We start from the raw sequence: 16586 nt of genomic DNA, 5'->3' as shown, positions 1-16586 counted from the left end.
ATCAACCTTGGGATGAAAGATAATCACAGCAGCTGGGATTGCAGGAGCTGGAAGGAGCTGAATTAGTGTAAATGCTGGGAGCAGAGTTGATAAGTAGTGATTTGTTTATAGAAGGAGAAAGGACATTTACACTATGGCTGCACACAGTGAAATAACATCAAAACATCCTGTAAATAACTATAAGATTGATACTTATGACTATAAATCTAAATATTAAATCTAAATGATAATAGTTTGTCATAGCTAAGTTTTGAGGTGCCATCTTTTATATAAACAGAAGCAAGGGGTGAGAAGCTCAGCAGGATACAAATCAAGTGATTACAGATTAGGCCGAGATCACCACCTACTGGACGATCATGGTAATGACAGCTTCCTGCACATTCATTGACTTCCCTGGTAAAGAAGCATTAAAAACAAAAACCAACCTTAAAGTACACAAATCTTTTAATTCAGTGAAACCTTTAACACATTTATTCAATGGGTAATAAAAAAGTCGACCCTTTAAGAAAAAAAAAAGTTTTTGTAAAGAGTCGAAGAGGCCATAAAATGTTGATCAAATAGCAGAAAAAGGCCCACAGCATCACTGATTCTCCACCATACCTAAAAGTTGTGCTTTTTAACATAAACCAGGTTTCCACTAAAGGAGCACTTTTCATGAACAGCTATAGGTCATGCTACTGCAGTAAAGATTAGGTTATTTTTAAAAGTTAAACTCATGCAATTTGTGTTAATTGGTATTGAAATTTTGATTATTTTTTCCTTTTCTTTAAAGAAGAATTTACTCTCAATCTGCAGTAATATTAAGGCAGTGAAATGGTGGAATACCTTCTGGTCTTGCCTTTGGTTTCTTCAGGCCTCCATCCTGCATCAGCTCAAAGGCAAATGCCACGTTGTGAACCTAAGTAGGAGCAAAACTGGCAATTAATATATATGTATATATATTCTAATTTCTAATTTTCTGTAAGTGAGACAACCTTCTGCTCAAAGCTTTCAGGGGTGAGAAAAAAGTTGTAGAGAGGGACGAAATAGTCTTCCAGCAGCCCCATCAGCAAAATCAGGTACACTCCATCAGCAAACTAGGGAAACACCAACAACTTATAAATATGTATAATAGACAGACACATTCAACATAACCCATCATGAAGGGATTCACTTTAAAAATGTCATCCAGTGAAAAGAATAACAGAAAGAAATTGATTAAACTGTAATGCACAATGTGTTTTTTTGTTTTTTAATATTAGACAACATATAAATAACACGACTTTCTTGGATAGGATGTGATTTTAAAAATATATCCATAAGCTACCTGAGACTCCAGCTCAGTGACCTCCAAGTTCAGCTTGTTCAGGTGTTTGTTCACGAAGGTGATGAGGGACTGAAAGGAGAATTCAAAAACTGTTCAGCATTTTTACAAAACATTCTTTAATAAAAATAAAAACATAACTTTAGAAACAGCATGTAAAGTTCACTTTAAAGCAAAGATCTTATTACCGTTTTCACAACGTTGAGCTTGTCGGGCGCGTGATCCAACAACGTGTCAAATGCATCCCGCTCTGCTGGAACGGAAAACAACTTGAAGGAGGTACAAACACTGAGTGATGATGACTCAGGTTTTATTCTCATCTGATTAAAGATGTTTTGTTATTTTCTTCTCTGTGACTGAAGTAGCACGTGTTCACTTCTAGTTTGACATATGAGAAGAACCAAAACAATCTGAATTCAGATTGTTACCAAGGTAATCTAGTTCTTTAAGCTTTTTCACACAGTGTTTCGGATTTCTTTAACTTACCAAATCGCCCCAGCATCATTCTGCAACAAAAAAATCGAATGAGAGAAATGACATAATTAATTAGTCTGTTCCTCAGCTGCAGGCACGAAGCACTTCTGGAAAGGCCCATAAACATGTCTCGGTAGCTCTTACTCCGTGGTGCTGGTCAGTTCTTTAGCCACGACAGCAGTCTGCAGGATTCCTTCTCTCTTCTGCATGAACAGAAATAAAAGTTGTGACTTCAGAGAGTAACTCATATTGCTGATAAAGACGATATCAACCACAGTTTTAATTTCCTGCTTCTAATAACACCCCGGCCACACTATTCCACATAGTTAGAGTGTGAAGATATTTCTGGAATTGGCTCTCCAGGATCCCCTTTCTGGACATTTGATACCGTCTCACACGTAATTCTTTTTTACACGTTAAAAAATAAATAAATTGTGCACCAGAAATGCCACAGCAGCAATGACCCATTAATGTTGTTACTTCATCTCATCTAACGCAGATCCATCAACTCCTCATGCCCAACGCCTGAAGTAACCACTTAGGGGCGCTCAAAGAGTATTAACAGCATCATTAAGATTTCCGTTTTCACAGTGAGAAATGTACACCTTCATCCCAGGAAACAAGCCATAAAGTACGTAACGCACAATTTAAAAGCAAATGCATCCCAATAAACAGAATACAGCTAAAAGATTAATTCGTTGCAACAATTTAATCCAAAAATTTAAATTTTAATTCATTGTACATCAAGTCATTCACTGTGTTTCTGTTTATATTAGCTATTACAGCTAAGAGCTAACAGAAATGCATAATTCATACATAACATTTCATACGGAAATGTCACCACGATCATCGAGAAGAGTTTGCAATGGCTGACAACCGTCAGTCGCAGCAAAAGACAGAGTTAAATGGAGAAAGACATGAAGATATTAGCAGCAGTAGCTTAGCTTAGACTCTGTTGAGTCTATGTCAAACATGAATTTTACTAGCTGAACTGAAATACTGAAGACAAACTGAAAGAAAGCATTTAAATCAATAGTTTTACTACTCACATTTATTCACATTCTTGCCTTCAGTGTTTTCAATGGAACCCTACCTTTACCACCACCACCTGCACAGTCACGTGTTCGGGGAGTCTGATGGGAGCCTGGAAGTGCATAGCGAGAGCAACCAGCAAGTAAACGATAGCCACCAGGTTCTTTGAATGGATCGCTGCAGAGACGATGATGAAAAAGAAAGTCATGTTAATGTTAACAGGAATTTCATTAGGTAGGCCATCGTGTATTCTTGTGCAATATCAGAAAAAAAATGTGCCAAATTCCGCTACAACAACATGGCTTGACTGACATAAACACCCAGATGTAGAGCGCTGACGTCTTCCCTCTTCAGCTTCACTATTTATTTGCTTCCAGTTAACACCTCTCCCTGAAAAACTTGCATCTGGCAACAACTGTCTGTAGTGGCAACCACACAGCTTTGTTGCATGGCAACGCCATGTCTTAATGACAAAACATCTTGTTTTGGTCATCTGCTCAGTTTCCTGTCATAATAGCAAATTTAAATTGTCTCAGAACTCATTGCGATAAACAATAACATTGTTTTGACACCATTTTTAAATAACATAAATGCAATAATGGCATAAAAGTGCAAGAACACAAACCGCTGAGCCCATCGTGTATTCTTGTTTTCTCACACTCCTCCACACTCTCTAGGGAAAGACTATGATGGAGCATGAAAGTGTATGCAGAGGCAAGAATACATTACAGCTTAAATGGCCTCTCATAGTGACCGATCTCACAAATGGAAGGATAGTCAAACATTCATGAAAAATAAAAAGCTTTCCCAGAAAGACTGAAGCCGAAGACGATGAAATGTTGGGCAACGGGTGAGCAGAGTATCCATTATGAATTAATAATGGGATATTACTTGAGATCATCCGGGATGTGCTTGAAGACGGACAAGTGAATACTTTTGGCAGGAAAGTGCATCTATCCATCTAGAAAGTTCTTTGTGATGTTTGCATTGCCCAACTATGTTTAGAAGGAAATACTCGTCGTTTTAAAAATGAAGACTCTCAGTTGTGTGTAACCAGTTTCACTAGGCCTGCCACAATAATCACTAAATCAAATAATCGCATCATAAATTAAAAGAAATTTATCGATTTCTCTTTCTTCCAAAAGTTGGATAGTAAAAGTCTTCAGACTGGAGTTTTGGTCTCAACTAAACCTTTCTTTTGAAGGATAATTTTGTTTCCAGCCACTTCATAATTTATTTTAGTTGTTTCTGTTGTTTTGTTGATTTATTTGGATATTTAAAATGCCTTCCAGTTCCAGTGCTAAATGTTTATTGAACTTTGAGAATGTGTTCTTACATTATTGTGCCTCTATTATTATTGTGTTACTGGCAAATTGTCTCAAAGCAACAATATCATTGTTTATCGTGATAACTTCTGGGACAATTAATCGTCCAGAAACATTAGTTATTGTGACAGGACCAAGTGTCACACATTAAAATTGTACGTACATGTTTTGTGTGTTTACTTCAAGAAGTCACTGATTGAAAAGGTTGTCGAACTCACAGTCCACACTCCACTCCAGCGTCCAGCCGTGAGGCCTCAGCGTGTTGTTGACCGCCTCCAGAACCGTCTGCAGCTTCTGCTTCTGTCCGATCTCCGACTGGGTGACCTCCGCCACGTTCAGCTTCCGACCCGACAGTTTCTCTGGCGCCGACGGAGAAAAGGAGAGGTTTAGGAGTCGGAGCTCATCTGTGTCGGTTCAAACATTATTGCACATAGAAAGCAGCCAGCAGCTGAACAAATGCAAAAAAAGGACTTTGATTGCAAGAATGAAACGGGGCAAAAGATGCCTTGGTAGCAGCTGAAGAACATTTGGCTTTAAATGTGAACTGTTTTGTGTTCAACACTAAGAAATACACCGGGTTCTTTTCATCCTTAATGTTCACTAAAATAGACAGCTAGTCACAAGCCATTTGTTTTCTTGTAAATATCTGGGTGTTGTGCTATATATAAGCCAAGTCTTTGGACTAGATTGACAGTTCATACAAAGCCACCTGCTGGCCAACTTGTGTAAGTGCACAAAAAAACCCAACATGGACAACCAGCCTGTCAGAAATGCTGAGCCACTTTTTGAATGTGATCATTCAGCTTAAAAATCAGTTTTATGGCTTTGACTGAACATATGCAAGTCATTTATTTTTAAAACAGATATTTTAAACTCTATCCCCATGAATGAAAATGTAAAAACAACTTTTAGTGCTTTAAAGAAAAAAGAAATATCTTCAAGCTAAAAGATATAAAAGAAAAAATAATTACTAATATCTGATTTTCTTCTGAAACCTTTATTTTTATAATTAGACAAAAGACAAATATGGGGGTGCACCATCCTACCATGAGCATGGGGGGGTGGTGCTTTACATCCTAAATCAGCCAAAACAAATCACATTCAATCGAACAGAGCCGCTAAACGCATTGATTTTACACAACACTAAATGACAAGAACATTCATCTGAACTTCAGGTTTCCAGTTTTCCCAATTAAATGGTTTCTAGAAATACAATCCTGGGGCTAATCGTGCTGGTGTTTCGGGAGCCATGACTCGTTAGTGCCCACCTGGCAAACAGAACAGCAAGAAGCTAATCTAGTTCACATTTTTAGAACAGGAAATGAAAACCAGCACCGCTGTCTGCCAAAGTGTTCCTCCTCTCAGGTTTTTTGTAACTCTTTTAAACGTGTGACCATTTCCTACCGAACAGCTTCTGCAGCACTTGTCCGTCGTAGCAGTCCTCCTCCAGGTCTTTCACTATGATCCTCTCCTCCTCCAACTCGCTGTTGATCCAGTCGATCAGCACCTGCGTGATCCAGTTCGTACGATCGGGGTGTTTTGTTTTGCTCTGAACATATTCAGCTTTTGTTTCGGTGCACAAAACCCCATTCAGTCTCATTTACCTTCACGAGATCTTTAAATTTAGGGTTTTCCCTTGACGTGGGGTCCAGCATGATCCTTTCAGCATTTTCTTCTGTGAGAAAAAACAATGTCAAAACAATAATCATGAAACATGAGTTGAATAATGTCGCTTCTAACAACGTTTTATTCAAGTTAGAAAGCATTTATCTTCATTAGTTCATAAATATGACAATGACAGGTTTTCCTTCAAAAATAACTTTACAGCCATCGATAAGGCAAGCCTTTCCTCCCAGATGCGTCAGAGATGATTTCACGGTGTACTGAGTTCAAGGGCATCCACACTCCACCCACTTTCACTTCCTCCTTCTCCGCTGTCAAACTGTTTCAGCAGAGTCCTTTTCTTGACCTTTGAGGCCTGAATACCCTCTGACACACTGCCTTCAGGAATTAGTCTGAAGAACTGGAAGCAGTAAACGCCCCAACCGTGACTCATAGTTAAATTCAACACAACCGGACGTATGTGTGTGGTGCTCCTCAGGTCCAAATGGTTCTTTTGCAGCTGCATGTGGAGTTAAGCGCTCTCACCCAGCAGAGTGTCCTCTGGATGGATTTCTGTTGCAGAAGGAAGCAGAGGTGCGTTGATGGCATTCTTCCCCTCCTCATGGAGATCGCTCACTGGTGACACGGAAACAACGCGGAGAAATCAGGTCGATTGCTTTAAAAATTAGCAAGAGAAATTAAAAATATAATTTAAAGCGCTGGCTCCCAAAGTGTGGGGCACGGGAAGCAGTATGAATGAATAAAACAAAAAAAAACAGTTACACAAAAGTGTTTCACAGTAAAGATGTTTTGTAGTTTGTTTTGTTGCAACTTGAAGTGTGAAATAAACTTCAGTGGAGTTTGAAAACAAAATATGTGTATAAGTTTATGTCTGGGTGAACCATGTGTGTGACCAGTTGATTTCTTTTTCTTTTTTGGGGGGGATTTTATTGTAATCCATAGGGGAGCCAGAAAATCTTTGGGAACCACGGGTTTAAGGTGAGAAGAAACTGAAATCGTAAAGATTAAAGACATTGTTACCAAATTGTAACAACGTAGAAATAGAACTGAAAAAAAAAAGAAAAAAAAATCAGTGGCATCAAATATTGAACTTCTTTATTTAATAAAATATACAGCCACACTGAATGTTTTCTACCATATAAACGTGTGGTAAACAATTACGAATGCTATCCAAAGTGATTTACAGTAATTTGAGAAATAGCTTCTGCTGTTATCATCAATGTTATTGTTACTATTTAATGAAGTTGTCAAATATTAATGTATTACGGTAAATTCACTTCGGAAATCTCTTTTAACATGTTAAAAAAATAAAGGTTGCTTACACGGGGCATGCAGTTATGAATGCACTGCACCAGTTTCAGATATGAATGTAGAAAACAATATTAAAGAGGGTTAAAAACCAAATTAACATGAATAGTAATTTATCTGCCGATGCTACAAATGGAAGAGGTGGCTGTAAAAATAATTTCTACCCACTCCTTTGAATGTGTAAATATACTTCATGACTGTTCTTCTTTTGTTATGTTTGTAAATAACTTTGTTTATTCTTTTATTACACCACGTTCAATGAAGTCAAACCAAACCAAAATACTGTTTGTGAAAATGAAGTTTAGAGTTTGTGATGCAATGGCTTAGAGAAAAGCATGCTTTTTTTTTTTTTTTTACATTCAGCTTTCTGCTTATAACATAACAAAATATGAAAAAAATAAAACTAAACAGCTCCAGTTTGTCACAACCAAACAGCTGAGTACTGGGGTTCAGCCTCCAGGTTGACTTCCTTTCATCTGAGGTTTGCTGCATTGCACACACATGCAGAGGATTTCATTAATACACACCGTTTTTTATATTTAGAGAGGACTGGCGAGAAAAAAGGAACACATTCTAAATTATACCAAAACCTACACCTTGGCCATTTCAGCTCTTATTGCACACTAATGAGCTAACCACATAGCATGTATTTCCTTTTAATGTGGCTACTGTGATTAAGCATTAAACTCAGACCCAATCATGTACTGTAAACGATTGCTCTGATTGGCTAAGATAGTGTCATTCTAAGCCTGCATACTTAACTTACTAACAACCCAACATAGTCCCACTTGTTTCCATTCGCTGTCAAATTAAAGGCCAGTAGAGCCAAGAAACTTATTTTAAAGAAAAAAGATAGAGAAAGAATAAACTTGTGGAGTGGATACTGACTGTAGGGGATCATTATGACGGTGCAAGACAGAGGAATTACAAAGTACACCACTGGAGGAAACATGAAAACCTCTGAAGAAGAGACTGAGTGCAACTTCCCTCTTTGACAAATGTTAATCAAAATGGAGTGGCGTCAGATTTTAGCGAATGTAGGGTTCCTCTTGTTTTTGTAAAAGATCACAAGTCATTTCTCCCAAAGCAATGGCCTGTTTTGGTTGCATTTACCCAGAATTTTACCCGCTTTAAGCTTTCGGAGAGGTCTCCGGTTCCATATGCATTCGAACTGCGCCAGAGTTCACTTCAACCGAACCGAGACCAGAATTTACCTTTTTGGTTAACGTCTGAGTTCGATTACGGATTCACACCTCCTCAAATGAACCAAACTTTCTGGGTAAATGAACTAGTTTGTAGTAGGCTACTGACTGTGTTTAAACACCATGGTATACCTTATGTACCATAGTCTCTTATGACCACAGAGCACTCATCTGATGGCTACTTCCAGCAGGACAATGCTCTACATCACAAATCTCAAATCAGCTCAAGCAGGTCTCCTGAACATGACAATGGATTCCTTGTCCTTGTCCAGTGGCCTCCGCAGTCACCAGATCTCAGTCCAAAAAGGATCTGTGTGACGTGCTGGAATAGGCGATTTATATCAGTGATGTGCAGCTGACAAATATGTGGGTGGTTCTGATGGGACTCCTAAGATTAAAAAGAAAAAGAAAAAAAGGAGATCTACCACCTCCTGGTGGTAGATCTCCGGGAGGTGGTAGATCTGGCCTAATAAAGTGGCCAGTGAGTGTACAAGCTAAATGAACTGAATAGTGTACACTGTCTGGTGAAATTTGCACGCTCTTCCTGATGTGGATCTCCAAGCTAATCAGTTTTGCATCAAAATTTACATCCTTGCTGTTGAGCACTTAGCAAATGTTTATTCTGGTTTCGGCTCTGAGCTTCATTCCAAAAATTTCTCATATTTCTTATTTCCTTTTTCAGAACAGATTGCTTCACATTTACTGCCCAATCTATAAACAACAAGAAGAAGAAAACCTTCTCTGTAACCTTGGAGTTGTTCGGTAGTGAAAGCAGGGTCATAACTTCGAAATCTCTTTGTGAAAAACAAACTCTGACACTTGTGAATCCATCTTTAAGCAGAATATAATTCTGCTGGCACGTTTGGCTGCAGACTGCGGCGACGCGCCAGGAGATTTAAGGGCTTTCTGCTCCTAATGGCCATAATGCGTTTTATCCTCCTGCTTTTCAATTAGCACAACCTGCAACAGGCTAAAACGCAATCAATGCTTCCAAATCTATCGTTTCATCCAAGTCCTGGATTATTCCTAAAGCCCGGAAGGGCAGAGGAGGAGAAGATGGACGTCAAAGGGAACAAACCGGAGTGTGTTTATAGCACAGCTAGAACAGTAATACGACCTCAAAGGGGTGAGTCATGAGAGGATAAACAGAATTAGCCTGAGGGTTCCCCAAAGATTTACTATCTGCTTCAACCCTCTCATCGAGCCTTTAATCGTACTATAGATCAGCAGTTATCTTAGTAATTACACATCAGACGGACTGAAATTCCTCATAATTGTTGCTTCCTGCCTGCGTGTCCATCTCACTGCTTCACTGCTGCTTTTAACAATGTGGGGTGCATCTGAATGGTCATAATGTTTAAAAAAAAAAAAAAAACTCATTTACTCAAGCAGTGCGCTGCTGATTCTTGACATTTAACCAAGGCTGCACTGACAGCTCCCGCTTCCCCATTTCCACTTGCAAGTTCCTAATAGTCCAGCAATAAAAAAATAAAATAAAAAAAATACAAAAAAATCTGATTACCTTGCTTCTTCCTTTTAGTCCCACACAGCAGCCCGGCCATGTCCCCTCTTCTCCCCCCCAACCCCCAAATAAAACTACACACCGGATCCTCTTCGGAGCCGGCGAGCAAGCAAAGGAACCAGTCGCAGAATAAGAACTATTAAATATTGAGAGTATTTGTAAGCAGGGTGTGTGTGAGTAAGTTGCAATCTGTGCAACTGAGCAGAGGCAGGGGCGTCATCACGTGTTTATTTCTGTCACAGCTCTCCACCCCACCTCTGCGGTGCAGCTACCAGGCAGGTTCATCAGAGGAGGGTGTGTGTGTGTGTGTGTGTGCGTGTGTGTGTGTGTGTGCGTCACAGGAAGGGGACGCCAATTAGGTCAGAGCGCACAGGTCAGGTCCGGGATGTGGAGACTTGGCACACTTTGAGGAACAATCACAGGTAAACGTGAAAAACTGATGTCACTGCAGCCGGTGGCGCAACAAGTGGCTCTGCATAGAGGCGCCGCACCAGAGAGGGCGCCAAAACGATGGGAGAAAATTCTATTTCTAGAGGCATTTTCTGCATTCAGCAGATGTTTGTGCTTTGAAAGCGCACTATAATGTGTCTGTGTACTTAAATCACAAATTCAGCCCTGACCGTGGGGTGTTCTCACACTCACAATACGTGTTACATCAGTGAATAATGACATATTTAATATTATTGCTGCAAGTTTTATGGCCTTGTTACTACGACCAAATCCACTGTGCATGAGAATAGTGCCGTGACGATCTTTTGCTGCGTCGTATAATCAGCTGGGCTGCGACTGTGTTCCTGTTAACCCACTTATTCTAATTTAATACTCACAAAGCTTGCAGCCATGACCATTAATCTTCTAGACCAGCAGAAGCCAAGAAAAGAGCTTCTGTCAACACAGACGATTAGGTTAAATGGCACTGATTTATCAAAACCACTGCAGGGAGGTTCCCTTTGCATTAGAGACGGTCTACTTATAATCTGTGTGCATCATAAACAACGGCGTTAAGCAGAATGAAATCGACCTCCTCCGGCTGGGAAAGAGCCACTTGACTGAGGCGCACAGGGGAGGATATAAATAAGGCCGTAGTACGGAGAAGACAGACAGACGGCCGCTTAAATTTAGCGCCGGTTATTTACATCCAGTCTGGAATCGGTGAGTAACGGCAGAAAGGAGAGGATGGTGTCCGAGTGGGTTGTACACGTCAGACCCCACAGCTGGAATTCATTTAGCTTTTTTCTCCCCCGTTATCTATGTGTGGGAGTCATTTTAAAAAAAGATGTTTAAAGTTTGATCTGTTAATTTTCTGCTCCTTATAAAAAGGATTTGTTTTTGTTTGAGCTGTCAAAGAATCGAGGAAGTGAGACGATGATTCAACAACAACGAGTTTGATGTTCGTAATAAAGTCTGAAATCTAAATCCAACTCTGATCACGACTCAGACTGAATATAACAGGTTTATGTTTTGTAGCAACTTGTACAATTAAACCTGCGATGCAACAGGTTTGCTCAGTTTAACAAAGTCCTGCTGTCGGGTGTGATTACAGTTCCCTGCAAATTATTATTTTTCCACATTTTATCATGTCACACATTCAAACTGCAATATATCCCATCGGGTTTTTGATTGACGGGTCAACAACCAGCAGAGAAGAAAAGTGAAGTGGAAGTATAAAACATGGTTTTCAACTTTTGCATTACAATACAAAGTCTGAGTAGCAAGATGTGAGTTTGTACACAACTGTAAAATAAACATCACCACAGCATGATACAGCCACTACCATGTTTTGTTAAGGTACAATTAGGTCAAAAACAGTTTACATTATTATGGCAATGTTTGCTTGAAGACACTAATGTATAACGTTCTCCAACAAACCTCAATACGTTTTAGAGAATATTTTAATTTATTCTGAATGCAGATATTACACTTAAAATTATGTAACTTGTTTTTATTTAGGGGCACCGTTGTAGATGTACAACAATTTCCCTGAGGGAAAGTCCGAAAGGGATTAATAAAGTTCTTTTTTGTTATCGTAAAGAGGGCTGAATATGCATAAAACTATTTATGGATGTTTATTTGTAAACTTAAAAATTCTTATTTTCCTCCCACTTCATGACTGTGCACTGTGTTGGTCAGCCACATGAAATTATAAAAATATACATTCAAATTTGTGGTTCTAATAAATTTGTGTAAGACACTGAATATTGCAATACAAGCTCGTAAATTTGTAAATAGAAGTGAACTAAATCCAGCAGAAATTAGGTACAACTAGAGTAAGTTCCTCTTTTAATAAAATAATAATCGCATAACAATGAAATGGTACATACTGTTCAAAACTTAATTTTCAAGTAAAACGTTTAATTAATCAAGAGCTACCATACAGTAGGGGTTGAACGACTACATATTTTTTAAGGTCGACTACATCATGATAATAGTCGAGTCGATGTCGACTAGTCACGGTGACGTCATAGTGACGTAAGCGCAAAAACCCTTCACAACTACTTGGAGGCTTTATTAGCTATTTTCACGGCAAATATTAACCCCCCTCCCCCCCCCACACACACACACACACACACACAATCCCCTTCTCCTGCTTTTACTAAGTCTATTATGGAGAATTAAAAGAGCAATAAACAGATCATTCTTCGTGAGCAGCGGGGAAAAGTTTGTTGCACAAAGTCGGGTCTGACTTTTTTTTTCTGAACACCGGCTGATGCTGATGATCTCTGGATAGTTACTATAGGAGTCAAATTATCACACTGACTACATGGTGCTTTTGGAACATCACAAGCCAAACTTGTTATGAACGGATCCCGTTTGGTTACAGCTGAATTCAACGAAACCACCTGCTTCTCCTCCGCCCGATGCGCGGCAGGAAGCTCTGCTGACTCAGCAGATTGAACGATTTAAGATATTTTCTAGTCAACGTCAACATGATAAAAGTTGAGTCGATGTCGAGTTGACTAGTCGTTGTGACATCTTAGCAACGCAAGACGCAAACTTGGAGTAACGTACAGGCTTTATTACCCGTTTTCACGGAAAAATACGGCATTTACACAGAACAGCAACAAGTGAAACAACAAAACATCGGGATAGTTTATGATAAATAATAAGTTGCTGGGAAACCAACATTCAAAAGGAAACGCACATCTTTTAGATGGCATTACCACAGATCTTTATTTAATCAGCAACATAACATCATAATGTATTAGTTAGATCGTCGTGACAAAGACATTCGCGAGCCGGCTAAGTGACATCCTTAGCGGGAAGGGGGCGAGTTTTAGACGGCTCGTGTTTTGTAGTTGACTGCAGCTGCAACTCCATCTCCTTTTAAAAACACTGTAAAACCACAAATATGCATCCATCTACATATCATTTAAACTAATGTATTAACTTATTTTTCTTGTGTCTTGTGACGTATAGCCTACTGTGCTGTCAGATCAGCACAGGCTGTCACCACCGGCAATCACATGACTGCGACTAGTCGACATGAAATGTAAAAACTCGCGAGATGTCCTAGAGTCGACTAGTCGACTAGTCGACTAATTGGTTCAACCCCTACCATACAGTGCAAATAAGTTATACTAAAATAAGCAAACATGCTACACGTAGAGTGTAATGACTCACTGCTGTTGCCATCCATCCTCCAGTCTGTTTGTTTTTTCTACAGTGTGTTGTATATTTAGGGTGTAACCACAGTGTCAAAACAATCAGGATGAGAGAACACCCTCATCATTTTCCAGCGAACTGCACTGTCTGCCCACAAATTGATTCCAATCTTGTCGCCGAAACGCAGACTTCCTTCCAGCTTATCACTTCGCCCAGAGAGAGTCATACGCCATCGTCTCTGAAACAGTGACACGTTCCCTCCTGTTTCACAGTAAAAGAAGTATATAGCACTGAACCACATGTTGTGGTGTCTAGTAAATGATTATTCAGCAAATGTGAGGCAACTTTTCCAACAGTGTAACTCATCTACCGAGTGTAGGCAACACGTCGTCTTCTGCCAGCAACATTGCCTTCAACAGCTACGATGCTACTGTCTCTTTAAACATGTTCCACTCAACTGATCTGAGATTAGTTGACCATTATCTGTGTGAGTCCGTCTCAGATAATGAGAGGATCCATACATTTATGTTCAATTATTTAAATATAAACATTACTTGTGTTTTTGTTGTCAGCCATGCGTTAACTAAAGATTCTTAATTTGGACTGTTGAACCTGAAATTAGTGTACATTTGCGTACGATGCAAATTAGCAACATTAGGCACAAAGGGAATAAAATTTTATTTTCTGTTTGAACTATATAGATTATTTTGGCAAACATGACTCTGAAACTTAATTATAACCTGCTTTTAAGGTATGGGGTTATTTACTCTAGGGCTGTAGCTAGCTGTAGCTAGCATAGCCTGTTGTGAATACCCAGTCTAGTTAGCATAGCTACCAGTGAAGACAGATAAACAATTTCCCTGTAATGATAAGTTGTTGTTCCACCATTAGCACATCTAGCAGCAAATGAGTGATGTTGATTGACAGTGCTAAGACCCTCCTCCCGGTTCTGATTGGTTGGAACTTTGCAGTACTTTATCCAGAAATAGTAATTCAGGGAGGTGGTGGAGGAGATTGATTGTTTTCACAGATTATCTGTCTCATAACAAACTGTCACGACATGATGACAGCTTTAACAAATATGGAGAAAACATATTATTTATTGAAGTTCTATACTGCAATTACATAGCATTTTTTGAGAAGTCTGGATTGCTTTATGTGTATTTTGCACGTTGCTTTTGATTGATTGCTTGTGGGGTGAGACGTTTCAGTAATCTAAAACTAATAGAAAAAATTTAAGCAACCTACTTGCATGCTGTATGCGGACTGTTGGCTGTAAAATTCGTGAGCAGTAAATATTGTGCTAGTTATCAGTATTGGACCAAAGAAAGCAAGTCAGTTGCAAGCCTTTAAAATTGTGGCGCTGTTGATGGGTCAGATAGACTCAAAAAAAAATGTAACAGCAGCTGCGCAGGGGGGCCCAATTTAATTGTCATGGGGCCCAAGATTCCTGGCGGCGCCCCTGCCACTAGAGATAAACATTATGCTCCCAACACTGTGCTATAGCTACATCTATTATACATAGATTTGGAAATCCCATTTTTCGTGAGTGGGTGACAAAGTCCAAGTTTGGTTAAAGCTGAAAAATGATCCCAAACATACATCAAAACTGCTTTTGAAACACAAGTCGGACGAGACAAAACTCTTTATTTTGAAATCCATTGAAGTTATTTGCTGTTTCAGACAATTAAACTGCTGGCTGGATCTACCTAGAACGGTTGAGATCACCTCTTACATACTTATATCAATTGTACAATTCCTCATAAATTAATATATATTTTAATTTTTGAAAGTCAGAAATGATCATAATGTGAGTTTTAACTATGAGCCACTATCTGAACTTAGGCAACAGTAATTTTATTTAAGGAGAAGAACAACCAGGAGCGTTTTTCTTTTTTTTGTCATCTCCTCAAAATTAGAAAGAAAATCTTCCAATTTAGATATTTCAAAAACCTTTTAGCTTTACATCAAAACCTCTGAAACCTTTCTGAAAAAGGTATTTCTTAAAAAAAAAACATTATATATTTAAATATATATTTTTAAATCCAACAGTGTTAGTATCTTCACAAAATTAAATGGGGGGGGGGGGGGATTATTAAACTGCACAAAAGCGGTTTGCATTGCCTGATCCATAAAGAGTTAAGAGAAGTTGAAATGAGAGAACATTCTCCTTGGAAGGTGAAGCCTGGAATCTAGGGTTCCTCCTAAAACAATTAAAATGTCTCTGACCTCCTGCCGGTGGGTCTGCTTTAATGGAAATTGCAAACACATGGCTGTGAGGAAACACACACACACACACACACACAGAGAGAGAGACACACACACACAGAGATAGAGACACACACACACACACACACACAGCTTGAGGCTGATAAACCTTTGCAGCTGTGCTCTTGACCAAACTGCTCTGTGGATTAAGGACATAAAAACAGCTGTTTGAACTCAAAGAATAATAGGAGAAAAATAAAGACTGTTTCAAGTTAATAATCTTAATTTTTCTTTATCAAATGGCATTTCCTGTAACAGGTCACTGAGGCTCTGATCTATTTATATATCTTTACCTCATGTTGAATGCCAGAGGAGTTCCAGTCTATGAAGTCTTTGTTTATATAAATAGATGCCTTCCATTTTCCCCTCTAGAGAAGTGTTAACTTTTAGCAGCTTCACCACCATCAAAACCCGTTTGCGTTTTAAACAACCTTCCTACTCCACGATGTAAAATCATGCGATTGCAGCACCATGGACAGAAACACAAGAGGACTTATTATTACAACAACAACAACAACAAAAAAACGCTTTAAAGCAGGAAATACTCTAAACCGACTCACCTTCTTTAGCCCGTTTCTTCCGGACCAGGGTTCCTCCTAATTTCCCCAGAAAGGATTCGTCTTTTTTCATCTTTGCTGGCTGCAGGCTGGCAGATGCGCTCGGAGTCAGAGACATGGTTCTTGTTGCGGCTCTTCTCTGTGGGCCAGCCTTTTTTTATTATTATTTTACCCCCGTCTCTCTTATTCACTCTGTTATTCCGCTCACTCCTCCCAGATCTGCATTCAGATTATCCAATCACAGCCCAAACACACACTGTCTCATTCTCTCTCTCACACACGGACACACACACACACACGGCACAGTAATCAGGCTTCTTCCAGGAGGCAGCCGCGGTGGTTTGGCTTTGACACAGATGATTCACATGG

The 16586-nt window shown here is 39.2% G+C and overlaps 1 protein-coding gene and 1 long non-coding RNA gene across 3 annotated transcripts in view; one reads left to right on the top strand and one right to left on the bottom strand.

The window, feature by feature from the left end:
- Positions 1 to 2860, top strand: part of LOC122835230 — a 13298-nt gene extending 10438 nt beyond the window's left edge. Inside the window, exon 3 of the long non-coding RNA XR_006371287.1 lies at positions 2277 to 2860. This is a non-coding gene — a long non-coding RNA (uncharacterized LOC122835230). The remainder of the gene's footprint in view (positions 1 to 2276) is intronic.
- Positions 1 to 16586, bottom strand: part of parvb (parvin, beta) — a 17723-nt gene extending 1137 nt beyond the window's left edge. The window contains exons 1-12 of one of the 2 annotated variants that reach the window (XM_044124099.1): positions 16221 to 16586; positions 6283 to 6372; positions 5739 to 5809; positions 5539 to 5641; positions 4353 to 4493; positions 2871 to 2986; positions 1922 to 1980; positions 1790 to 1809; positions 1492 to 1556; positions 1307 to 1375; positions 975 to 1076; positions 826 to 898 (exon numbers count right to left, since the gene is read on the bottom strand). In XM_044124099.1, the coding sequence (XP_043980034.1) occupies positions 826 to 898; positions 975 to 1076; positions 1307 to 1375; positions 1492 to 1556; positions 1790 to 1809; positions 1922 to 1980; positions 2871 to 2986; positions 4353 to 4493; positions 5539 to 5641; positions 5739 to 5809; positions 6283 to 6372; positions 16221 to 16335 (1024 nt within the window). In that variant the 5' untranslated portion in view covers positions 16336 to 16586. The remainder of the gene's footprint in view (positions 1 to 825; positions 899 to 974; positions 1077 to 1306; positions 1376 to 1491; positions 1557 to 1789; positions 1810 to 1921; positions 1981 to 2870; positions 2987 to 4352; positions 4494 to 5538; positions 5642 to 5738; positions 5810 to 6282; positions 6373 to 16220) is intronic. The other variant, XM_044124100.1, reaches the window with a different exon arrangement.

This window comes from Gambusia affinis, linkage group LG08 (assembly GCF_019740435.1).
Source record: "Gambusia affinis linkage group LG08, SWU_Gaff_1.0, whole genome shotgun sequence".
Classification (NCBI taxonomy): Eukaryota; Metazoa; Chordata; class Actinopteri; order Cyprinodontiformes; family Poeciliidae; genus Gambusia; species Gambusia affinis.
The sequence above is the reverse complement of the archived record's forward strand: the minus strand, read 5'-3'. Positions and strand labels throughout refer to the sequence as shown.